This window comes from Ixodes scapularis, unplaced genomic scaffold, assembly GCF_016920785.2.
Source record: "Ixodes scapularis isolate PalLabHiFi unplaced genomic scaffold, ASM1692078v2 PGA_scaffold47__10_contigs__length_4178495, whole genome shotgun sequence".
NCBI classification, from domain to species: domain Eukaryota; kingdom Metazoa; phylum Arthropoda; class Arachnida; order Ixodida; family Ixodidae; genus Ixodes; species Ixodes scapularis.
Genome location: NW_024609876.1, coordinates 651,146 through 676,955, shown reverse-complemented (window position 1 = coordinate 676,955; position 25,810 = coordinate 651,146). Strand labels below are relative to the sequence as shown.

General features: G+C 47.2%; 1 protein-coding gene across 1 annotated transcript; it reads right to left on the bottom strand.

Annotated features, from left to right (window-relative positions):
* Positions 1 to 528: 528 nt before the first annotated feature.
* LOC120849022 (zinc finger protein 534-like) lies at positions 529 to 17,174 on the bottom strand. The gene is made up of 2 exons (XM_042293153.1): positions 17,119 to 17,174; positions 529 to 1,120 (listed from the first exon to the last, which is right to left on the bottom strand). Coding segments are annotated over exons 1-2 (594 nt in total). The 5' UTR covers positions 17,121 to 17,174.
* Positions 17,175 to 25,810: the final 8,636 nt, after the last annotated feature.

Sequence of the window (25,810 nt, the reverse complement as noted above, 5' to 3'; positions counted from 1 at the left end):
ATCGATATTATGATTAAATTTAAAAAAAAAAAATGCTATGTGCGAAGGAGTGTTGAGCAAGTGAAACATTATGTCCACTGTCCCTTAGCACATCGGAATGCTTTAGTATACTCGTATTCTGGGTTTCGTCACTTGCTGGGTTGATCCCACGTTGCGCCGTGATTCGTTGTCTCACGTTATGGCAGAAAAAAAAAATGAAGATATGTATAGCCTTTTTTTTTCTTACAGAACTCTTTGAACTCCATGAAAAGATATAGTTTCAACGTGCACACGTGAGAAAAATGCTTGATCAAGTCGAAGGCAGACAAACTGCTCGTACGTCATACAAAACCCAATGTTCGCTGAAGACATGATGACAGAATCATGTGCGGAATCGCCTCAAGCATTTTCGGAGCATGTTTGCTTCATACGCACGTCTGCTTGAAACACGTCTGCCAGCAGGTTTTGTATGAACAATGCGCCAGGAGCGTCCATGCAAGAAATAAACAAGCCTCATGCAGTCTTTGCGGAATGTCTCTTACGAAGAAACTACTCACCCAGTGGTGTGCGTTTGGGCCCAGCCTCGGTGCATCCACGCTGATCTGCACCGTCGTCCCCGCCCCCTGCGGAGGCAGGCCTGGAGTGAGCGCTGTTGTCAGTGCCGATGCCGGAGTCTTCATTGAGGGAACTCTTCTTGTCATTCGAAGGCTGACCATCTGGCTTCGCCTTCACGTTATCGTGTTTGGCAGCCTTGTGGCGCTCCAAGTTGCTTTTGTGGCTCGTTCCGTAGTTGCAGACGTTGCATTCGAACGGCTTCTCGCCCGTGTGCACGCACATGTGGCGCGCCAGAAGACCCTGCCTTTCGAAGACCTTTGTGCACTCCTCACATTTGTATATCGGAGGACCGCTGTCGCCCCTGCGGTGCATCAGGTTTCGGTGTTCTTCCATGGCGAATCTGTTTCCGAACTCCTGGCCGCAGCATAGTCGCGGTGTGGGTAGGTCTCCGTGCATCCCGTTGACGTGTCGGGTCATGTTGCTACGTTTGTTGGTGCGGTACTTGCAGCCCCGGTGTGTGCACTCGAATTTGCGGGTGTCGACGTTGTCGTCATCGGACGTCTCGGGTTTAGAGTTGTCGAACGGCCTGGGGGGAAAAAAACGGAGCATCAACAAAAACGGCAATATACAAGGGCAATATGAGGGAGACGCGTTACTTCTGAATGACTTTCTTGTTCCGTGATATCAGCAAGCTTTATGAAATAAACAGGACTGAATAAAAACTTACATTTGCATAATATAAATTTAAGGCAACTTAGAAACAGACTAGAGACACAAGACAATGTGTGTGTCCTCTGTTTCTAAGCCCTTTGTCTACTTTAATGGTGTGTGCTTTTTTAATACATGTACCATCTAGCCTAGCTTAATGCCTGGCGTCAGAATATTCTAGTGGTATCTTAGTCTGTGCACCGCTCGATTCACGCAACCGGACCTCCGGACTTGGCTTCCGCTCTAGCGCTCAGCGGCTAAGCAGACGTAGAAAAGCCATACTTAATTAGTAATTCAATTTTTGTAATTGAAATACTGTAGTATAATTACTTTTCTTGGTAATTTTTAATTGTTATTTATTACTTTTGGCTCAAAGGAATTTTAATTTAATTGCTTTCTAGCGTCAGTAATTGCAAAATTTTATAAAAAAATTACAATTACTTTTGCAAAACTTTGCGACGCCGACGGAACCTCTCCAAAAGCCTCAACGCTCGCATAAGCGGCTATAGGTCTCGGTGAAACACTGACACAAACTTACACACACGCACAAAAATACGCCCCCCTCTACTATACTTTGTTTCAGCTTCGGTCCGAGCGCGGCCCATGTTATGAGCCGAAGGGCCAATCAAACAGCGAAAGAGGCGCGACGTCATGGCGTGCTCTCTGCTGTTGATAGGACCAACCGGTATTCGCCGTCTCCCTGTGCGGGCTCCTTCGCCGCCTAGTCCTATCAGGCGCAGAGAGTACGCCATGACGTTGCGCTTTCTGTGCCGTTTCATTGGCCCTTCGGCTCATAACATTGGCCGCGCTTGGACCGAAGCTGAAACGAAGTATAGGTGCGACACCCCATTGTTAATAAACATGTAAGTAGTGACCCAAAGCGAGCGCTATGTGAGACAAGAGCCATAGTGTCGGGCGCAGTGTACAAATATATGAAAAAGCAAAAAAAGAAACAAAAAAACATTTACGCGGTGGCGCTCTCTTTTTGATGCCGCCCTGAGCGGCCGCTCAGGGCGCCCAATCCTAGGACCGGCCCTGGCTCAGGGTTCAGTCTTAGGACCTTTGCTATTTTTAATCCATATCAATGACTTACCATCTCATATTTCATTATATATTTCACTATCCGCTGATGACTGCGTCCTATACAGCGAAGTAACCAATAACCTTGAATCAAGATAGTTACAAAATGATATTAATGCAGTGTCACTTTGCTGTGAATCATGGTCAATGTTATTCAACTTAACTAAGTGTAAATCTATGCCCATATCCAGATGTACAGCAGTAACTGCAGATTCTAATATTAAAAGAAACGCATTACAGTCCGTCTCGGAGTATAAGTACCTTGGTGTACATTCACGCCTGATCTAACATGGACACATCACATAGATAACGTAACTAACAATGCAAATCGCATGCTGGGATACTTGAAGAGATAGGTCTCATTGGCACCCCAATCATTAAAGGTGATGCTGTACAAAACACTCGTACGACCAAAGCTAGAGTATGCATCGTCTATTTGGGAGCCTGGTCAAATTTCACTAAGTGCACCACTTGAAGCCAGATAAAACAGATCAGTACGTTTCATTTCCTCTAACCAGACATGTACACGTTACCGAAAGAAAGTAACGAGATACCGCTACTCGTTACATGCTCAGAAAAGTGACTAAGTACGTTACTCGTAACCGATTTTCCAAAGGAACGCATGAGTTACCTCAAAAGTAACGAGTTGCTTTTCTTGTTACTTTGAATGCCAAATAAACAACTTTTTTTTTAATTGCACGTTTCTTTTTCATTTAAGTGGTCGTTGCATGTAAGCAGTACCTGCCTCTGCAAGATTCCATCAGTTATGTTCAGATTTGTACACGTTACTGAAAAAAAGTAACCGAGTACAATTATGAATACGTCACTGTAAAAAGTAACCGATTACAGTTACAATTACAGCCTCGAAAAAGTAATATAAAAAAAAAATCTCTAAAGTAGTCGAAAACTTCCCCCGTTACTTTCCATTCAACTGTTTTATTACGGTAGCATAATCCTTAGAATCTCGCGCTTAAATAGCCCGCTAAAAAAAAAAAAACTGATTATTTTAGTTTTTGGCTGAGTGTGTGACGCCAACCTACTCCATCCCTCTCGTGAAAAAATAATAAAATGAAAAAGGACGCTGTTTAAATACATTTTCACAATAGGCCGGATAACGTCATTTTTCATACCCTAACGTAATCTCCGATGTACCAAAAAAGAATGTACCGAGGAAGCGAAGCATAGTGAAGTGGCCCACGAATACTCAAACACCCCTGCTTAATAATTTCGAAAAAAATAGTTGACTGTTGTCCAGAGCTGATTGACTACAGCACATATCACCCCCCCCCCCCCCTCAAAAACAAAAAAAAAAAGGCTTTAATTGTTTTGTTTTAAGCTGAGTTTGTGACGCCAACACACTCACTCCCTCTCGTGAAAAAAAAATAAAATGAAAAGGATGTTCCTCTCAAACATGTCTTATCCAGGAACAAAAATAAAAAAAACGCCAAGGAAGAAAAGTTGAAATCAGTCTTATCTCAAGCTCTAGTCCTGCTCAGCCAAATGCCAAAAGTATAAAATGTAAAGTTAAGGCACGGCGTTGTTTTTTTTTTTTTAAGCACTTCTGTTTATAAATGCGTCCGCCGAAAAATGAGCTGAACAGAGATAGTGCTCTTTTGTTCTCTTGTGATCTTTTGGCAGATTGGTGTACGATGCCCACCTCTCGTGCCTTAAATTAATAATAATAACGTATACTAAGAACTTGCGTTCACCAGACTTCGCAGTAGCAAAGTGAAAAACGTCCGAACCGAAACCATACCTGTCATCTGTTGCGAACAGCATCAGAGAAACATTTGGCGTCTTATTAGAATTGCCGCACCATCTCACAGAGCAGTACCTTCCAGGCACGATTCACACTTCGTCTGTGACCAGACGCGACACCGCGGCTTTCTTCACACAAACCAAAACTATCCGACCGACACTGAACTGACGAGTCAGTGACCGTCCCTGCCGACCCGTCGGGTTTTGCTGTCACCGCCGTCACCGTACAAAAAGCGCAACACCGGCGAGTCCAGCGCATCCGAAGCCGTCGAAACAATGACCGTTGCTCCCTGCCGACCCAGCCGACCCGTCTTCGCCGTCACCACCGGCGCCGTCACTGCCACCGTACAACCAGCACAGTACCCTCCAGTCCGGCGCATCCAAAACTGACGAGGATGACCGTTGCACCCCACGCGACAACAAAACGCCACAACGCCGACAGCGCCACCGACGCCACGGCGTTTGTAGGGGTGTTGTTCCTATAATCATATGAACGACGGTGCTGGGCTCTATACGGTATTTCTCCGAACGCCGGGAGCTGCGATCGCCTGGCTACGTCCGCTGCTTGGAGACTGTTTTCTGTGCATAAAAGACATCGAACGAGAACGAACGCGTTCTGTGTGCTTTCAGTTCGGCTGAAAGGCGCGGCTCGCTGGGCTCGTCTCTCGCCTGTTCTCGGCTGCTGGCCGCCATGTTTCATAAGGAACACGTTGAACCGCGCTTCTCGGAAGGCAAACACGGTGTGGCGTGTTAAGTTTACGCAGCACCTCATGTGTAGACGAAAAACACAGATGGCTCCGTGTAAAACGAACACGTTTTGACGTGTCCGCTATGGGACAACGGTTGACACGTCTGGGCGTGTTATTTTTGCTAACAGTGTACATCTCTCAGTACGCAGAAAAATCGCTCGGTTAAGCCTATTTTACAAAATGTATTACACTAATATTACACTGCGGCAAAGGCTTTTTGAACTTGCTTTTTTTTTCATCACGAGACGGTCATCAACTTAAAGTTGGCATCCCTCATTCAAATCGCAATGGTTTTTACCATTCTTTTGTACCATGCACATCCCAAGAATGGAACCACCTGCCGGCCCCCATTGTTCCAATTCTTCACATTGCTCAATTCAAAACGGCGTTGATTAGTATTTTACCTGATTTTGTTGATCACGAGTTGTATAAATTTCCCCGCGCGAGCTTTTTTATTTTTTCTTTTATTTACTAGCGATTTATTTTTTCCCCACACCCCCTCTATAATGCTTTATGCATAAATGGAATGAAATGAATGAAGGGGTAGTGCGCGTCACAAAAGGGGTAGCCACATTGGCAGAAAGAAAGGGAGGGCGCATCCGTTAGAAGGCAGAGTGCAACTTCTTCGCTTGTCCTCTAACGCAGTAAAAAAAAAAAAAGGCGAGGTCAAAGTTGGGACGCGCAAGATCCCCGTCATCTCCCTACTGAAAAAAACCATTTGGCGCCTATATGAAAATAAACGGGTTCATACCGGTAACCGTTTAACCATAATGGTCACCAGTTTGTCAAAGGGGTCGCCCGTATGGCTCAAAGGGGTCACCCGTATGAGCCATAACGGTCACCTATTTGGACAAACAGGTCACTCCTTTGGCAAACGGGTCGCTCGTCTGGGCAAATGGGTCGCTCGTTTGGGCAAATGGGTGACTCGTTTGGGCAAAGTTGTCGCATGTTTGCTCAAACCGGTGACCATGTTGCAAACTGCACCGGTTTAATCAAACGGCTCTCCGGAGCCCGTTTGATACTGAACGTACAGATCGGCGGCGTGGGCACGCCTAGCCAATGTTTCTGGAAGGCTGGGAGCGCCGGTTCATCGATTTCAGATCGTCCGCGTAATGCAAGTAACTATATTTATACTTCAATGGCGCTGATTTTGGCTTATACTGCAACTAACACTAAGATCTTTTTGTTGTTGGTGTTGTTTTCCGTAAACGCGCGACGTTGGTAAGCCGATATTTTTCACAGAACTTAAAAACTTTGTCCATCTTTGTTGCCTCAATTTACTTATTCAGCTCGAATCTCTCTCGCAGACGACGCGACCGCGTGAAAGAATGTACGTCTAGACTCCGTTCCTCTTTAATTCAAGACGCAGCGAAGGTAGCACGCGTGCACGCGGCTGCAAGAACATCGAGCATTGCGAGAGCACGCCCGCCGTTGCAGCAGTCGAACTATGAGCTCGCGCTGGGTACTCTCTTCGCTCGGGCGCAAGCCGAGCTTCTGGCCGCCCCGCCGCCATTTCCAAGGTTCGAGCGTGCTAAAACGCGCGCGTTTTTTTTTTTTTTTTTTTTTTTTTCGAGGTTACAAAAACATTTTTCTGGAATGCCTGGGGAGAGGGAGAGGGGCCGTCCCTGTGGTCCTCGCCCCCTCCCTCCTCTCTTGTCACCCGTCACGTGACCCGCACCCGCGCGCGAGCGAGCTACACGCTGATAAGCATCGAGATCCGGAAGGGTGCGCCTAGCAGCCGCTTTTTTCTTTGTCTGCTTGTTGTCAGTTTCAGCTCAAACTTTGCGCGTCCACCTGCTTCGATCTGTCGCCTAACCCTGGGGTCTTATTAGGATGTCTCTCGACAACGTATTGGATGTGCACCAAAGCTATCAGTGTTCGAAAAGTCCTACGTCTATATCGGCAACAAGCGATTCTTCGAAGAAGTCAGGAATTCTCGCGGTTTGGTTGGGTTCGGCAACTGACACTTGTGCGCCAGGTCGTAGAGGGTATCAAAGCACAGGGTAAGCAGAGGGTAGGCACCGAAGCAGAGGGTAGTTGATACCCTCTGCTTCGGTGCCTACCCTTCGACTGAGTTCCCCTCCAGAGGGACGAACCTTAAGTAGGCCCGGCCCCCTGGCGACGGAACCCTCTCGACCCACGGGGAAGTGTGCGGTTGAGCCGAGAGGGAACGTCGGCGGGCTTCTCAGCCGTCGGGAGCCAGCGCAGCCAGCTTTCTTTATTTGTCAAGAGCAAAGTAGCCGTTAAGGCCTCCAAGTAACTGAAAGTGCGGCCGTGGCCTCTAGTTAGGGCGAAAACAAGTGCCGCGTTGTCACAGTAGACCAAAGTACGTGGCGGAGCACACAAAAGAGCAAAAAAAAACCGCGAAGAGTTCTCTTCTGTAAATTCCAGACGGTGACGAGCTGATAACGGCGATGTTGCCGCTACCTGCACACACACCGAGGCCAGAGAGGCTGGCGTCGGAAAAAACGACGTGCTGCACCGTCGGGGGCACGAAGGGGACCGCGGCGGGCAGCATGGTCAGGGTAATAGAAAAAATCTGGATCCAGTCCAGTGGTGGCGGGGTCCCAGTAGCGGCCGCTTGATGGAGCGGGCGCAAGGCATGAAAGTGGCCCTGGTAAAGTGAAAAATAAAAGTTCCAGAGTCCAGCGAGTCTTTGGTACGTAGAAATGGGTAGTGGGACTACGTAGAAATGGGTAGTGGGGTTGTAAACTAAATTCTGAGCCATTCCAACGCTTGTAAAAAGCAATAAAGTCATTACGCTGCATTAACTTCCATTCTGTCGAAATCTCGGAAATCTGGTGGTTGCGCAGTTTCGTATTCCTCACTTGCGCCGCACTGGCGAAGCCGGTTATATGGTTTAGTTTAGCGTTAACGCGAGGCCGTACATCTGCGCGCTATGCAAAAAGAAAGCTTCGAAAGGAACGCGAATATCTTTCCACCGGTAAGTTCGTGGATTGTTGAAGTTCACGAAACTGCTCTGATGATGTAACCGTGTTTGGGACCCCGAGGGTCTGCCTGCATGATCCGCCGCTTGCGGCAGCCAGAATGTATGGGAAAATGGCGGACCTTTTCCTCTAGAGTTAGTATGTATGATCTCTATGGTTCGGAGCCCCAGTCGAGTTGGTACGACTCACCCGCAGTGACACCTAAGCAAAAGTACACACCTCATGGTGGCCCGTGGCCAACCGTTTTCCGCTAAATTTAAAGAAAACACTAAAAAAAAAAAAGAAAAAAAAGTTGAAATTGGCGTTTTGGAGCAGGCTGGCGCAGGGAAGTGAATTGGCGCAGGGTGGCGCAATTGGCGCAGCGCTTCCACCCCTGCATAGTACAAATAATAAAAAATTTGCAGTTTTAACGACTTTCGTGTGATCTGACTGAGGAATAATTAATTAACGAATTTATTCCTATCTCCAATCAAGATTCAACGCTTTATGAAAGTCATGGATTGTGCGATATAACAAAAATATGTAGAACCAAAGGTTCTACAAACCACAGCACTAAGATTATGGAAGCGTCCAGCTTCATATTTAACGATTTGCTGAATTTTTACGCGTATAAAACGATACAACCCAACCTTTAGTAAGAAGAAAACACGACAAAAACATCAAACATTTAATAAGATGGGTCCAGCTTGTGGGGACCCCACAGATCGCGATAAACGTAACCAAGGACTGCGGGTTGCGCGATTGGGCGTGTAAGCCGCGGCCTCCGCAATCTGTTTTTGTGTATGTGTGTGTTGTTGCTTTTGCGTTCTCTTCTGTTCCAATATAGTTTTATCTAACGGTCATCGCGGAGTAGCCGGCATTCACACACGCACACACAGACGCACGCACGCACGCACGCACACATTATATATATATATATATAACGGGCATGGTGGCGGGAGGCCGAAGGCGTGGGTATAAAACTGAGAAGAAAAAAACCCTTAGTGAGAAACAGCAACAACGGACGATTTAATCTTCGACGTTTCGGCCGGAGTCCGGCCTTCCTGACGAAGGCCGGACTCCGGCCGAAACGTCGAAGATTAAATCGTCCGTTGTTGCTGTTTCTCACTAAGGGTTTTTTTCTTCTCAGTTTTATATATATATATATATATATATGTACTATAATCGGCCGCATATCTCCTTTGTTAAATATATTGTGATGTAGGCTGCATTGCTAGCGTTACTCAGGAAAGAAAATATATTCGTTTACTTCTACTTTTATTGCTTCGCGAGTGCCCCAATTGCGCGGAGTCGCCGGGGCTGGTTTGTCGTCGTCATGGAGCGGCCCCCTTGTCCCCCGTCTTAATTGTTCCTCGAAAACCCCCGCTCTGGGTGCGTACCATGCGCTGTGCCCCGCTCGAGCGCAGCGGTGCACCTCGATGTTTTGTAGCCTTTTTTTATTTTGAGAAGAAGCGTCGGTACTGCTCTTGCACCCCGACTTTCCTGGAAGCGATGTCCGGCTGACGGTCGACAGTTAGGGCGAAGGTTTTCAGGAGTTTTCGGGGGTCTATGCACGTGTCCTTTCTTAATTGGATTTTGTATTGTATGTGTCTGTTTTGTACCACGTGGCTCCCATTGGTCTAAAAAGAGCGATATCTGATTGGCTCCATGGGTGGCGGGAAAACTCTTAACAAAGTGAATATAGGCGCCTAATGGCGCGGGATTTGCGGCTCAAGGTTCGAGTACGGAAGTTGTCATCGGCAGTTTGAGAACTGCGCGAGATAGGGGCGCGAGTGTGTGACCTGCTGCCTCAGGACGAGAGCCAAGTGCAATATGTGAGTGTGTAAACCATTTTACATCGTTTCTTTGTTGCGTCGCGTGACTTCCTTGACTTTCTTTTGTGAACGGACTTCGAAAACCTTACAAGGCCAAGATTCCGAGACATTCGGGCTAGTTTCAAAACTTCCCACCACGCGGCGCTCAAAGACCAACCTGCAGAATATTTTTCCACCGCATTCCACCGGAAAAAAAGTTCCCCTCGCCACACTTCCCATTTCCTCCTCTCCCACAGTTGACTTGACGGCGGGGACACTCCTTTTGTTGCTGCATCTTGGGGCCAGATAAGCCAAGATAAGCGCATAATGGGCGATTTGCTGCGGGAGGCACAGTGACCCCTTTTCTCAGGCGATACCAGATAAGCACCGGAAACCGAACTCTCCTTTCTGCAGCATTTCAGAGCCTAGCCCCTCGAATTTGTCACTGAATTTTTGTTTTGTTTTGCGATAAGCATGCTTGGCAACTCCGAGCATTTGACTGCTTCTGCCGTCCATGTAAAGTGAGTGACCACGGCCATGTGAGGATGGGCATTGGCTAAGGGCCATCGTCCAAGAACCCTAGAGTTCGAAGGAACTACCGCATTTTCCGAACTATAGCCCGGGCCCGGTGCATAGTCCGCAGGGAAATATTTTGCGTCAAAAATAAAAGTGCTTGCTTAGATAGTCCGCACCCGGTACACAAACGGCACCCAGTGCAAAGCCCGCACTTAGCACCTAGTCCGAACGTAAAAAGTATCATACTCAGCAGACCTTGACAAACGCCTACGGTATTAGCTCACGGTGAAGCTTCATCGTACGTAAATCAACATTAGTATAGTCCGTTACTCATAAAATCCTTCACGATTGTCATAGTGAAGGATCTAGAAAAATTATATCATTGTATTGTCCGCACCTGTAGATAGTCCGCATCGGGTGAATTTTCAACTTTTAAGCTTATATAGTCCGGAAAATACGGTACTACAGAGTGTATTGTGACCCTGGGTACTTGAAGAGGAAGTGGCGAGCCTTACAAAAAGTGTTTACGGGACAGGAATTCATGCCAGCGTGCGTACTCTAACATGTCCGGTGCTTTTACCCCAACCCACCTGGTGTTGCCTAAATGGGACACACGTTGAAATAAACAGTGCTGGGGGCTGTCAGACCGTTGTTTTTGTTCTGAAATTTGACAGAAACTCCAAATATTGAGATCTGCAAAAATCCATAATACAAAGCAGAGCCTTTTTTTTTTTTTTTCGGTTCCTTGCATTTTTATATTGCGTTTTGGGATCCTACTAGTGACCAGTGCCGCGTTTAGACGTCATATTGCACGTGGCCACACTGGTGACTAGAACTCCACCTTTCCGTAAACAAAAGTTTAAAGTACAAGTTCAACCGTCAAATTTTGGGAGTGTAATTACAATATTGCGTTAATTTTTCTCAACTCATTATCTCTTCTCGAAATGGTTAATCACTTTAGTACAGTCGCCCTCTTGAGATTTCTAGGCGAGAGATGGCAAAAGCATTTTCCAAAACTAACTGTTTTACATTACCGATTCCTTTCTTAAAAATCACTAAAATTTAATTATATCACATTACAAATTACTGATTACTAAAACTATGGGCATTCTCTTCGTATTACATTTAATTTTTGCAGGTAGACTTTGCTTGTCGATAATGAAATATCAGTCTGCTGTTGCAAACAGTGCAATGTAGGCGCAATATAATATATTACTGTCATGCCGCAACCTTGTTCAGGAAGCCGCCGATGACAACGAGGTTTTACGATGCGCTAGTAACTCCAAAGTATCTGAATCAGTGGTGTCGCCATGCTGTACTACAGCGCAACATATGAGATGAGACCATAACTGTGCTCTCGCAAGCTCGTTTTTAATAAAAAAAGAAGATAATATTTTTTTCTTTAATTCTCTTGAGGAGAATTGAAAACAATGGTTTGTGTCTGTTTTCCTGTCCATTTGCAAGCACCTACGTGAGCACATTTGTTCTACGTGTTTCCTGCATGTTATAAATAGGTTGATGAGTTTCGGAACGTCTTAAATAAGTTTAAGATAACCAACCTACCAGACGATCCCCGTTTAGGGCTAGCGCATAATTTCCCTATTCGAATGGCACGTTCAAACGTGTGGTCACGTGCAAGGTCGAACGGGCACCTGTATCAAACGGGCATTTCTATCAAACGGGCACCTGTATCAAATGGGTACCGTTTCGAGCGGGTACCGTTTCAAACGGCTACCCGTATCCCATAATCACGTTTGATGGAAACGGGTCGACAAGTTTGCACCCGTTTGATTTACCAGTTTGCCGCCCGTTTGAATTTCAAATGGTTTTTTTTTCAGTAGGGCTGTGCTCCGCCGGCACGCCTTTCTCCCTGCCGCCGTCGTCGGACAGAAAGACGCCGGAGTGTCCCGCATTTAACTCGGATCTAAAAGTTACTTATTAACTTATTGATATTCGTTTGAAGTGCGAGAACAAACTTTTGTTCTCGCACTTCAAACGAATATCAATAAGTAACTTTTGGGCATCAGAAGAAGCTTCCGACAGAGGGCAAGCACTACGTGATAAATAGCGGCCACTTTGCCGCGGCGCCCGCCAACCACAAATTTGTATCGCGCATAAAATATAGCCCGAAAAAGTTATCTCTTTCCTTGTAAATTTGTTTTATGACTTCCTTTTCCCAGCCAAGCTTTTTAATTTTTTTTTCTTCTTTGTGTTTGTTTCTTAGCAGAGCAAAATACCTCAGATCAGGAGTTTGCGGTATGCTTTTAAAGCCTGTGCTCGAACTACGTATTTTACCCACCACTTAGATGAATACGCATACTACTGTAAAACCCTTAATGTCCTCGGGCCCTCAATTTTCGCGAATTGAGAAATTTGTGAAATTTAAGGGCACGCGAAAGTTTCGATCGAGTTTCACGCAGGCGCCTGGAGTTCGTGAAATATAGCGGCCGCGAAAATAAAAGATTCATTATACGGTCATAACGTTTCTGCTTTAATCCTGCTTCGACTAAGGCACATTTGTAAAGAGCGCTCAACACTTTTAACAAGAAAAGATTAGAGAGTTTTAGTAGACCGTTTTAATCTTCCGCTCCGCTCTGAGGGTGCCAAACTGCGCATGCGCGGCCCGCTTCGCCGGAATGGAAAGCGGAGGTCCAAAAATGCGTTTTAGTAGAGCGTTTTTCTTCAGCGTAAGAGCGTTTTGAGCGGGTTCGAAAAATTTTGCTTGCGTAGCCCCACAAGTGGACGTTTATAGTACTAGTAAGACAAAAAAACCTAAGCGTTAACACCAAGAGAGTAAAAGGGAGCGTGATTGTAGAGGTAGTAAAAAACGAAGGCGACAATAATGAACACAAAAGAGTAGGCACACACCTGAAGAAATATTAAGCTATAAAATATAAATATAATCGTTCCACCTTGTGTGCGAGTGAAGCCGAAAGTATAAGCATGAGCATGTTGCTCTAAACGGTACTTGCACTGCACGAGCGCGCGTGCTTATCTAGGACGCTGAAAGGCCGGCACTCGCTCTTGTAGCTTCTGCTCCACTCGGATTAAAACTTAAACAGATTTACTTATTTGAAGTGGAAAAATAAGAGAAAAGGACGAAGTTTGCGCATTGCGAGTACATCCTTTTGCGTAGTACGAGTTCAGTGTTGCTCAAGGTTAGCAAGGCATCTGCACGATGAATCCCCGCTGTTCTCAAGGAAGGAGACTTCTACTAACGAGATTAAGCTGGCGAGACATCGAATCTATGATTCGTATCCCTCGTGCCATCAAGCGCCGAAGCTTCCTTTCCGAACGCGGTTTTCTGGATATTTCCAAAGTGGAAAAGAAACTCTTTAGGAAGCTATCCTGCTTAAAGAAGGACCAGGCTGTTCTGCATGCGGGCCTCCAAATACCAGCACCCGACAGATTGGCGCAGGGTGTTGTCAATCTGGCGAGACGCTTTGCATGGTTCTTCCTCGTCTGGCCTATCCCAACCGTCTGTTCGTACTTGGATGAGCGTTTGGACGGAACTTGTCGGTGTTCTTCAGTTCTCTGAACCTCATCGTGGGTCACATCAACGAGAGGTTCGGCCACCTGCTCGCTGACGTGAAAAAACATACGTGGTTGACCCTGGCGAAATTAGAGCTGTGCTCACAGGTGAGACCCTGCATGGTTTGTGTAAATTTCTCGTTTCCATTGTTTCTAGCGCAGCTGCTCTGTCTGGTGAAAAGTTACTTTTTTTTCTATACGCCAAAGGTGTACATGGGCAGTGTCAGGACAAGTCAGGACGAGCGCGTTCGTAATCTATGAGTATTAGTAGGGCATTCTTATGAGCCCTCTTTGCTCTACTTTACGCTCTACGAGAAGCATCGTCCCCACCGCGCATGCGTGGCCCGCTCTGAGTTGGAGCGTATAGTTAGCGGAGTGAGCGTACGCTCCGCTTCACAAGTTGTAGAGCGGACTGCCCTCAGCGTCCTTAGCGTGATCGCTTAGATCTCAAGATGGCTGCACTTACTCAATACGCGTCGATGTTTTTGACCGTGACCTCAGCTTGAAAGAGGCCGTATCAAGAAGTAAAGCGTACGCCCCGCGCGTAAAAAGTAAACCATTCTATTTGAGTTCTATGTAACACAAAACAGCATAATCAAACGAAGTGAACGCGTGTCACTTTGCAACCAGCACGGCGTCGGTAAGTCGTCGCGTTTTGTGGACGTCCTATGGCTATGCAGTCAGATGTACGGGTGCGCGTGCTTGAACGCTGATTATATCTGTGCATGCGGCCTCCTGTCGAAAATGCCACTGAAAGCTGACCACGAGCATAGCGCTCGCAAGCTGCACCAAAGAAACCATTCCCCCTCTAAGCTTTATTTATTCACACTCGCTCGCAACTTTTGAATTGTTTAACTTTGCTCAAAAAATGTTTGCATTGGATTTCCTTGGTAGATTTAGAAAATAATAGAAACTTGAATGCAGCCTTTTTAAAAGTGCAACCCATGGTGCCGCTAGTCTTCGAGGCCCCCTTATTTTGGCCAAGTGTCTAGGGAGCAAGAGAGCTACGTCATTGTTTGTCGCGGATGCGAGTCTAAATGTATTAGACACGAATGCTGCGTCAATACTGAATATGAAGTGGGTTCTAGTCACAAGTTTCGCACTAAAAGCGATGCCCAAAATATGGCGGCCGAATATGTTACCCGGTGGTGTTTTGAAAAGAGTTACCAATAACGGTCGAAAGAATATTCCACGTCAATTTTTTGTCTGGTGAAAACCAGACAGGCATAAACAATGCAAAATTTAGCAAACACAACCCTGGACTTCTAAGCGATAGTGGTAGATTAGAACAGTTTTTGGAAGTTTCGTTTTGAATTCCGGCGTAGCGGGCCTCGCATGCACAGTTTGACGGCCTCGAACCTTAGCAGAATTAAGGAACAACTATATATATATATATATATATATATATATATATATATTAATTTACGATACCCAGTTTTTTACAATCCTAAAATGGAAATACGCTTTATCTTAGAGGAGTAACAAGTCCCATATCACATGTTTTGGTAGTGTTTAAATATTGCTGTGTTGTAAGAGTGTTTTTCTTTGTCTTTTTTATTAGGCCTTCAAGGACAAGGGAACACCCCTGAACAACTGTTGGGGTTTTGTTGACCGCACAGCATGCCCATATGCCGTCCATCAAAAAAATCAGAAGAAGACCACAAGAGGGTGCTCGTCGTGAAGCACCAGGCAGTGATGTGCGCAGACGGCATAATTTGACGGCTGGAAGAAACCTACAAAGACCATGGGCATTTTTTTGTTTGTTTAATATTAGAATGCATAAAATTATCACAGTAAATCATGTTCAAGCTTTTTTACAAAGCGAAATACCTGTCCAACTGGGCTCAAAGGCATCTAGAAATATTTTAATAAAAAAACGTTTACTAGCGACTCCCATTTTACTTCCCAGATGTGCGTGTGAATATTGCATCCAACCAAATTACAGTGTTACTGTTGAATTCAGCATTGTAAAAGTAGACTATGTTGCGTGGCCTTCTATTGCAAGAAAAGACCGTAGCACAAGTGAGGCAGAAACTGGGCAGGAGCTTAAGCTGAAAAACGCATTTTATAAACACACAAAAGAAATAAAAAGAAGTGTATAATCAAGCAAAATGGTTTCATGCCACCCCCCAAGGCAGATACGTACACTGCGCTCCACTGTTAATACGAACACGAAAAAAATCGCTTTTATTTGCAGTTTATCTCTTTGACAGCTATTGAAAAAGCTGAAAATTTGTCGCTCAGATTAGTGCCCCAAACGAGCGCTTTATTCCACACCAATAGGCAAATGTCAGCCCCTCGAATTTAAGGTGAAAAATGAAAACAGGATATTGATTGTTACCACTAACAGTGTCGCGCAGTGTACATAAACACCAAGGCACCATATCACAAACCGAAGCATACGAAGAAGAAAAGACTCATTTCATTGGGAAAAATAAGTAGAGATATAAATGGAGCACTCGCTTTCGCTAATTTTCACTGTCTTGCTGCCTGAAGTAACCAAACAAAATATCTGTCCGTTTGCCGACTGTTTTAGTCTTTGGTCTTTAACCTTTAATTTTTGGCTCTTGAGAGCCGCGGCACCGCGGAAAGCAGCAGCCCGTACCACCGAGGCCCGCGGTGCCGCGTTTATTTAACATGGTCATGTGATGAGCATATACGTGCAAGATGACGACGACATAGGTTGTTGGTATTGGGGAGGGTGGCAGTCCGATTCGCAGAAGTTCAGACTTCGTGGAGGCGGGTTGGGCGGGTGAGCAGCGAGCTATGAGGATCTTGCACGCCGTTCGATCAGTGCATGAAGGAGCACCAGGGACATAATGGCGCTATTGCTCACTTGGGTTCACTGGGGTCAAAGAATCATGCTCCAAGGAGGTAGTCCAGCCGAAGTAGAAGCTGCCGCTTCCGAGGAACCGAGGCCCAGGGCTTAGATTGAGACACCGCCGTCGCCCGGTGTGTCATCCTCTCAACGTCGTCTTCGTCATCTCGCATAGAAAAATCGAGCCCGCTGGCTTAGACAAGGCAGCACCTGTTCCCACCGTTCAGGGGCCGTGAAAGGATTACGGCCAGCGATTTCTCGAAGCAGCCAGAGGTTCTTGACTACCGTGAAACGTTTTCTGGGGGACGCCTTTTCAAACAAAGTCTGCGCGGCTTCTTAGTGCAGCGAGGTTCATAACGGTCAAGCGCGCTCCCAAGCGTGATTTCAAACAGCGAGCACCCACCTTTCTAGAAAAGCACCATCTAGTGAACCTTTACTGAGAGTGGAACGTACTTCTCAAAATGGCGACGATAGCGGAGCTGACGCTCCGCGCTCAAATCCCAGAGCGGGCCACGCATGCGCGATGGCGACTCCGCTTTCCATAGAGCGGAGCGGGAAACCAAAAACGGTCTACTAAAACTCTCTATTATCAAGCGCCACACAGACAGCGCGTTCGAGCCAGAACGCTATGTTGGTATCTTGAATAAAATAAAGTTGGTATCTTGAATAAAACGTATACTCACATCGCTCTCTTCTTGCACCCAGGCCCGTCAAACTTTTCCACTGCGGCACATGCGCGAAAAATCCATCCGATCCGACGTCCGATCCGGCAATACGACTCCCTGGTCCGTCTGGTGACACGTGCGTGCAATGCGCGGCTCGCCGGTCCCCACAGCGAGGGAATACCGCCGTGCGTGTCGCCGTGCATGTCATTGGCTGGCGACACGCACGGCGCACGCACGGCCAGCACGGCGACGGAGTACCGCCGTGCCAGAGCCCGCTCTGCGCCGTGCGTGCACGGCCAGCACGGCGACGGAGTACCGCCGTGCGTGTCGCCAGCCAATGACAGCACAGCTAGCGCGAACGTCATGATGACGCACTGGGTCTGGCGGGACGAAGCGAAGGAAGGCCCGACCACACTAGCGTGAACGGCGCCGCCGGGCGGCGCCGCCGGGCGGTACCGCCCAGAGCCGTGTATTGGGAGAGTTTGGCCAATAGGCGGAGCAAAGGCCGCCACCAGCGCCGAATATTCCCCCCGCGCTTAGAGCGTAAACTAAATTTGTGACACAGCGTCGACCAATCAGGAGACCGCGACGTCACAATATTGCAAACGACATTTAAAGCGTGAAATAGAAGCGTTCAATCTCGGCCTCTCTGCTCCATCTCACAAATGTCGGCAGTGAAGACAAAGGTACAGGCGCGTGAACCTAACTCAGCAGAACGCTTTTGTTTGTACGAGAACTCGTGCATAGGAGCCACTTTCCAAAGCCACGCGCTTGTGCCCATACCTTTCTCTGCACTGCTGATGTTGGCTTGTAAGAACAGCGTCCTGTGACTGGCGGAAAGAAAACAGCGCAAAGGGTGGGGCGCGCGAGCGTCTGGAGACGCGGAGTCCCGCTCGGCTCGTGCGCTGGCTTTGGCAGTGCCTTCCTTCACCGTCTCAGCTGAGACGCTGTTAGCAAGTTGGCCCTGGTTTGGAGCGCACGTTCGTTTATTCTACACTTAAATATTGGCGTGACGAACACCTCGCACGCTCAAAGTTTTCAGTCACTGAGAGTCACACCTTTTAACTCTAGCGACGCTAAAACGGCTTGAATTAGTCGTGTCACAAATTTAGAGCTCACGACCACCGCTAGGGGCTGTTTCGCGGCCTGTGGTTGGCCCCGAGACGCTCGCCTATTCAAACCAATGTATGGCCAAACTCTCTCGATAAACGGCTCTGGTACCGCCGTCCGGCGTCCCAACGCGAGGAGTCCACATTGGCCTCCGTCACAGTGGAATCATAACCAGTGGTCCCACTATGAGTGGTCCCACTCAAGGCCACTTCCGGTAATCGCGCATACACAGCGCTCCTCAAGCCGGATGGCGACAACTGAAGTTGTCAAACAAAAAAACAGGGTCAAAAAGAATCCGTTAATGTTAATATTTTTAGAAAACATAATAAGCTAGGTGATAATGATAAACCAATATGGAAAGAAAAAATCGAGCAGTTACCGTTAGCTTCAAAAAGTTCATTGCCCTAACTGAAGCCATGTCGCCGGTCGCGTTGTCGGTGTTGCTGTTCTGCGAATTTCTCTTTCCTAGTACATTTCCCTTTCGGTTGGATCCTCGCTTGGCGTTTTAATGTCACGTGAGTTACCGAATCGCGCTATGAATGTGTTCTAAATGGGCCTGCTCAGGCAAGAAGCCAAAAAGCCGGGGACTCACTTCGCCGTAGATTCCGGGATTCCGCTTCAAGTTCGTTGCTGGTGAGTGCAAACATTTTAAAGTGCTCGTGCTGTCCTTCGCGTCAGGCCATGGGACGATCGTCTTTTCTCCAACGCAGTGTATGTGACTCGATTAATTTCTTAATCGTATGTACGTCGGACGTGACTTGTAAAACGGTCGAACGTAATGAATTGCTTGTTCACGCGCAACCTCCACGTATCGAAACTTTCACGCCGCTTTACTGGAAAAATATAAATATCGTGGCAAATGACGCGGATCAGGACCGAACCTTGGATTTGCTAATGTGTAAAATCATAAAAGAGAAGTTGGCATCATAGCATAAGATATTGAGGAGTTTCAGCGACGGTGTCACCGCCCTGGCGGCCGGTCGCCGAATGAGAACGAGGGGGATAGGTTCGCTGGGCGTTGGCTTTGTGTGAATGCGTTGGCCGCGAACGTAGGCTTATAAACTTCGACAGCAACAATATTACGTGGCTCTAGTGTTCCGGTACGAGCAACAGAGGTGACAACATCTGCTACGACTAGCTGCGACCACCCGCCGCAGCGATGCAGGCGTCGAAGAAGCGCAACGCGCAACCTGTGTACTACGCAGTCAGTCGCCGTCGCCCGACGCAGGTCGTTTGGCATTCAGGGCTTTCCGCCCCGGGTTCTTCGCTTGTACTTGGAACGGAATATTATTTCCTGTGCTTGTGTATGTGCTCAGTGGCTGGATATGAACCTCATAGAGCAGTTCTTCAGACTCAACAGCGACTCAAAGTTGACGGCGGAGGGGCTTGCAGCAACGCCAGCAACGCTTTCGGTTGGTGCGCGGGTGCGACGACTACACGGATAAATTTTAAGATTCCTGATAGCAAGGTGGGCCATAGTCGATTTATGTTGACACGATTTTGAGTGTAAATACTCCGTGCAAAGGCGAATCTATCGCGTTTCTAATCCACCTTTGTTTTTGTTGTTTTTAGCACGCACGACCGACTGCTAAGCAAATGCCTCTGTGCCGATTACGGAGTGAATATCTTCGGCCTTACATTGCGGAAAGCCCAAGAAAAAGTCATATTCGTTCAGCGAGAAAACTTCCCTTTCGAGTGACCTTCTTTGATTGATAATTTCTCCCGTACTTAAGTGCTTTAATCAACACGATCGATTAAGTTTGCTTCCCTAGCTAGGACATTTTTGTGCCACATGCGGCACTTGTGCTTGGCACGATATATGCCACTGGTGGTATTGTGAATTGGTTTACTTCCAAAGCTAACACTGTGACAGGTGGGACCATTCAATTTGCTAAAAATGTGATGATATTGGTATTTCGTTACATAACTAGCGTTTTACGTTTAAGATTGATAAGAAACATGCTCATGTGATGATGCATGTCTACAGCATAAGCTTTGCAGATCCAGAATGGATGTGCTATAGGCTACAGCCTCAATATTTTTGATGGATCAAATTGGTGATTACACGGCAATAAATATTGTGGTGGAGAACTGCCCATTGACTCGGTGAGTTTTAATTGTGACAATTAGTGTGCTGTTGGCAAATTAGGTAATGGCACACCTTTTCCCTGACCATCTGGCTTCAAGGGACATTGCATCTAGATGTGCTTAAATATCTTTATTTCAAGGTTTAGTGGACCCCTCTGCATCATTACAGGAAGGCAGTCTCAAGCCACAAGAAACGGCAGTGAATATACAATGCATAATAACAGGCACCAGTGTCCATGCGTATAGTCCGCAGAAGCAAATTTGAGCCTAAAAATTATGGCGCACCGTGAATTCACGAGGGCGCCCATCAAACCATTCGGCCAATCTTGGCCGCGACACGATCACATGGTCGTGTTGCCGCGGGGTCGATCGGGATCTCGAATTCGGCTCCCGACACGCCGCTTTCTCTCCTAGCCACTGGAGGGCGCTGCAGGCGCCCCCGTGGCAGGCGAGGAGAAACCTCCTCGCCCATCGGCATATATACTCGGTGGGGCAGGGGGCGAGAGGCCTCTAAGAACTTCGGACGAGACCGAGACGCAGGCACTGGCAGGCAAGTGGGTGGCGACCGGATCTAGGATATCGCGGGACGCGAGGCCTAAGGGCCTCCTTTGTGTTTAGCTTTAGCCTTAACGTGCATTTGTAAATAATTGTGTAATGTAGCTTGTATTTGTAGTTTAGATTGAGTGTTTTGTAGTGTTGTGTTTTATTGTACCAATAAACTGGGAGCGGAATCCCGCTCCCGTGAAAGAACCAGGCTGGACTCGGGTTGTTGACGGACCACGTGGGAAACGGCGAATCGGTGGCGGTACGCGAATTCCCACAAAATGTTTTTGTTTTCTTTGGATAGTTTGCATTTGGTGTATAATCCGCAGGGCCCGATTTCCGCGCCCAGTGCATAGTCCGCCAAGCTGGTGCATTGCGTCTTTGTGCTCTTTTTCCTGGGTGGCATTTTTTTTCAGAAGTTCTTCGGCGAACGCCATTGAGCCTGAAGAACTGCTCTTGGGGCTTATATCCAGCCACTGAGCACACAAGCACAGAAAATAACACTCGGTGCCAAGTACAAACGAAGCACCTGGGCGGAAAGCCGGGAATGCCAAACGAGCAGCGTCGGGTGACGGCGACTGACTGCGTTGCGCCCCTCCGACGCCTATGCATCGCTGCGGTGGGTGGTTGTGGCTAGCCGTAGCGAGATGATCTTCACTTCAAGCAAGAAATCTTGCCATACCATAGTCAACATATGTGTGCAAGTGTTCGACGACGTGGGCACTCTCACGTTGGTGCAGTTGTCATCAAGAAAGGTACATATCAACAATGTTGCGTGTTTGAGGCTGAAACTATGGCGCATACTTATCTATAACCTCAATTTATCGGTCTGCGGCCACAAACATTTTTGTTGACGTTGCTTAGATGATGTAAACGTTCAGGCCTCGCATTAAATGGTGTTGAGAAACTCTTCGGTTGTGTATGAAAACCTATTTTTGCCCTGATAAAAGACATTTTCAAAAGAACACGTGTCTTCTGCTGATACATATCTTCCAATTTACAATGCAGAGGCAAACAGAAAATCAATTGCGTACATCTACCACTTAGCATAAGCACCTTTTGGCATTCATTCTTGAGCACACTCAAATATCGGCTTGGGTTGCTCTTGTTTTAGAAGCTTTGCCCTGTTCTGTAAAAAGAAAACAGTTAAAAAAGCTTTACCTTCGTTCTCCTTCTCGCATTTAATACAGACTTGTTTATCAGTAGATCACACACAGCAGATATCACCGTGGCACATACAACTCGAATGACCGAAGAGACTATTGCTATTACAATAAGGCTTTGCACAAGATCCACAATGAGGCTTGTAGGGGTGCACAAGCACGTTGAAATGAGATTGGCGCTTCCGGGGCTTGTTTACATTATGCGTAAAAACAGAACGATCGGCGACCAGCTGATCGCATTATAACACCAAGGATACCGATGTTTCGAACAGGACAATCGGCGACCAGCTGATCGCAATATAACACCAAGGATACCGATGTTTCGATACATAGAACGCAGGATAGAGACCTCAATCGTCCCTTGTATGCTGTAGTTGTCATACTTTCCATCCAACCGCTTTTTAGCACAATTAGCTAGAACAACCGAAGAGTTCGCAACACCTTTTAATGCGAGGCCTGAATGGTTACATCATCTAAGCAACATCAACGAAAATGTTAGTAGCCGCAGACCGATAAGTTTAGTTTTAGATAAAGTACGCGTCATAGTTTCAACGCGCGAACATTGTTGATATGTACCTTTCTTTGGACCCGCGTACATTCGGTTCAACTTGACAGTTGCACCAGCGTGAGAGCTCACGTCGAACACTTGCACACATTTCTTGACCATGGCAAGATTTCTTGCCTTCGACTGGCTTGAACACTTCCTCTGTAGCATCACGGTGGGTCTTGGTTGAAACGATGATCGTCTCGCACACGGCAACAAACAGAGAACGACACGCTTTGCTTTACTTATACGCTACCGGTCTACGGGCGTCGCAAATCTATCCCCCTCTTGTCCGCCATGTTGGATCGATCGGAGCGCCCCCTATATTCGCTGAAACTCCTCAATAAAAAACAAAACAAAAAAACACGCAACATTATAAAAAGTGAATTTACCACTTGTTATATTTTGCATTTGTCTAAGCAAGTTGACTGGGTACATTGAACATAATTCTGAATTAACTAGTCAGATGGATGTCCCTTGAAGGGAATTAACGGGAAGGCACCTCCAAAAAAAGTGTTGCTCAAACATGCCAATTTCCTGAACTCACACCTGTCGTCTCTCTCTCGTCAGGATACCCTGTGGGTATGGCAGCGTGTGGCACCTGTCGTTCAGCATGCGTCGAGACCCCTCCTCCCCCCGTCAAGCTCCAGACATTATTTATCTCCGCTTGGCACGTCATGCAGTAAGACCCACAGCTACTTATCTAATTTAGAAGTATAAGCAGGGACAGATCCAAGGGGGGGCGACGGGGGCGGCCCCCCCCCTCCCCCATCTCGGAGGGCAATTTGACATGGCTGGGGACCCCCCGGTGCACACGAAAGAAGGGGAGAATAGCATCCTTACAAACTTTCTGCCCCCACCCCCCCCCCTCCCCAAACGGAGTTCTGGATCTGCCCCTGAGTATAAGATGTGTCTCGCTTCGTCCATTCACTGTATACTGTTACTTTCTTGTTCCAGTACAATGGTTCCTCGGAGAATCGCAGAGAATACCACGAGGGCGACAAACGTGTGGAGGCAAGCTGCAAGGGCCGGACACCAGAGACAAGGACCATCAGTAACCAGGGGGATGAAGTGAGGAAACTCAAGAGGCAGCTCATCATCTGGGCCACAAGAAGAAAATCGGAGACCGTACGCTGGGAAATTTGTCGACCCTCATCCTTGGGTGGCATGAGCATTTTCTGGTCATATTCGTACGTGAGGTGAACTGTTACTGGAACTAGGTTGACTCATCCTTCTGCAGCTTACGGGGCGTTACCAAAGCTACGGCACCAACGAGACAACCGGAACATTTGGCTGAGGGACGGGACAACATATTGTGGGAGTATACTCCTCCTACGGAGAGCTCTCACAAAACTTGCTTCGTTGCTCTGATTAGCTCCAAAGGGCGGCAGTGCTTTTCTTTGTAAAATTAGGCTGAAACAGATTATAGCTGTAATAGGGCCACCGAAATTGACATTGCGGCATAACATTCCTCATGAGGGTTCTGGCATCTATTCTATGATCTCTTATGCAATTATGAATGTCGCAGCCACAAGTGGTCACTTGACAATAATCTGCGACTCGTCATATAACAAACTGTGTAAATGGTTGGGTAAGTGCACTAAAGGTAGTTCTGCATATCTGATAAAAAACAGTGGCTGGGAGGGCTCTAGCTCTTACTAAAGTGGCGAAGCGGGCGAGTTGGTTCATGATATAAAATTTAAAAGCGCTAAATGTTCAGTTGAGAGTAAGCGCTCGTCCTGTTCGCCTTCTTTTTTGTCCTCGTCTTTGTTAGCGCTTTTAAATTTTATCTCTAGCTCTTCCTCATCACAATCTGTCTTAGGGACCAGCACGACAACCACAGCTGGTTGTCGTGCCAGTAGACCTCGTTCTGAAGTCACCGGAAGAAAACAACAATAACCGGTTGCTCCCATCATGTTGTGTTAGCCAGTGGTCAAGAACAAGATTTTTTCTCTTGAGCTTGGACAAAGTGTTCTTCAATTAGTTTTCTCAAAGCCCCTTTGACACACAATGGCACACATAACCTAGCTCAGTGGACACCCTACCTGTTAGTAGTGTTTCCAGTTTGTGTTAAATCACGAAAAGAGCCCTTGAAGAATAAGGTAGTGTGAAAAAGTAAATTTTTAATTCCTCATGCCGGAGATTCCCATCTGTTGGAGTTTGGATAGAAAGAAGCTGTGGTCTGCACTGTTAAAAGCCTTTCTGAAGTCTAACTGGACGATCTCACACGGAGTTCGGTTGTCGAGGCTGGTGCTGAGTGCATAAGTGAAAGCTGCAAGGGCCGATTCGCAGCTCCTGCCGGGCGGAAACCATATTGTCGGGGGCTCCATTGTTTGGTTTAGCCATCGCAAGCCTTCGGACGGAGAACGTCGTAGCAGTTGTCTGTGTCGCGAACTCAAGCCGAGTTTAGATAAAGTTATATGTGCCGGAACTAGTCCTGGGTACTGCCTCTCCCCAACGTCGGGCCCCGACGTTGAGGAGAGACAGTACCCAGGACTAGTTCGCGACACAGACAACTGCTACAACGTTCTCCGTCCGAAGGCTTGCGATGGCTAAACCGCCTTTTTTTTGCTGTCCCTCTTCTTTGTCCTCTTTTCTTCCCCTGGCCCCGAAGCGAGAATTCTTTGTAATCTGGCGCGAACGCCACGGTGGGACACACACACACACACGTGCCCGCACACACAGCACCGAATGAGTCGGTAATACACTCCGTCACAAGTGGATTTTAGACTTGAGGGAGCACCGTGTCCCTTTTTGAGAGGCGTTACTGACTCAACTTTCCAGGATTTAGGAACAGAGCTGTGGGAGAGAAAATTGTTGAAGAGGCGAGAGGACGGGGGAGATACAGCCAGCACAGGATTTAAGCAATGCAGGGTGGAGGCTGTCTGATCCAGGGCATTGAGAAGAGTTGTCACAGGCGAGGGCTTCTTAGGTTTCACTTTGAAGAATGACTATGGAAGAGTGTGATTGCTGGTGTGGCTTTGATTGGCTGAGTTGTGGGTTGGGTGGGAAAAAGGTTAGGTGCGGTAGGGTCAAGTAATGCTACAGCTTGAGAAATGTGGTAAGAGAAGAGCTGTGCTATGTCGTCAAGATTAGAATAGGGCCTGCCGTGATGTGTGAAGACCGGCGCGTGGAACATTTTTTTTTTTATAGTGAAAACATGCCCAAGAGTTTGTGCTGGCAGGTTGCATTTGCTCTTAGTTGGTCGGTAATCGTTATGGGAGATCTGAATGAGATGCTTGACTTCGGTACGTGCCTGGTG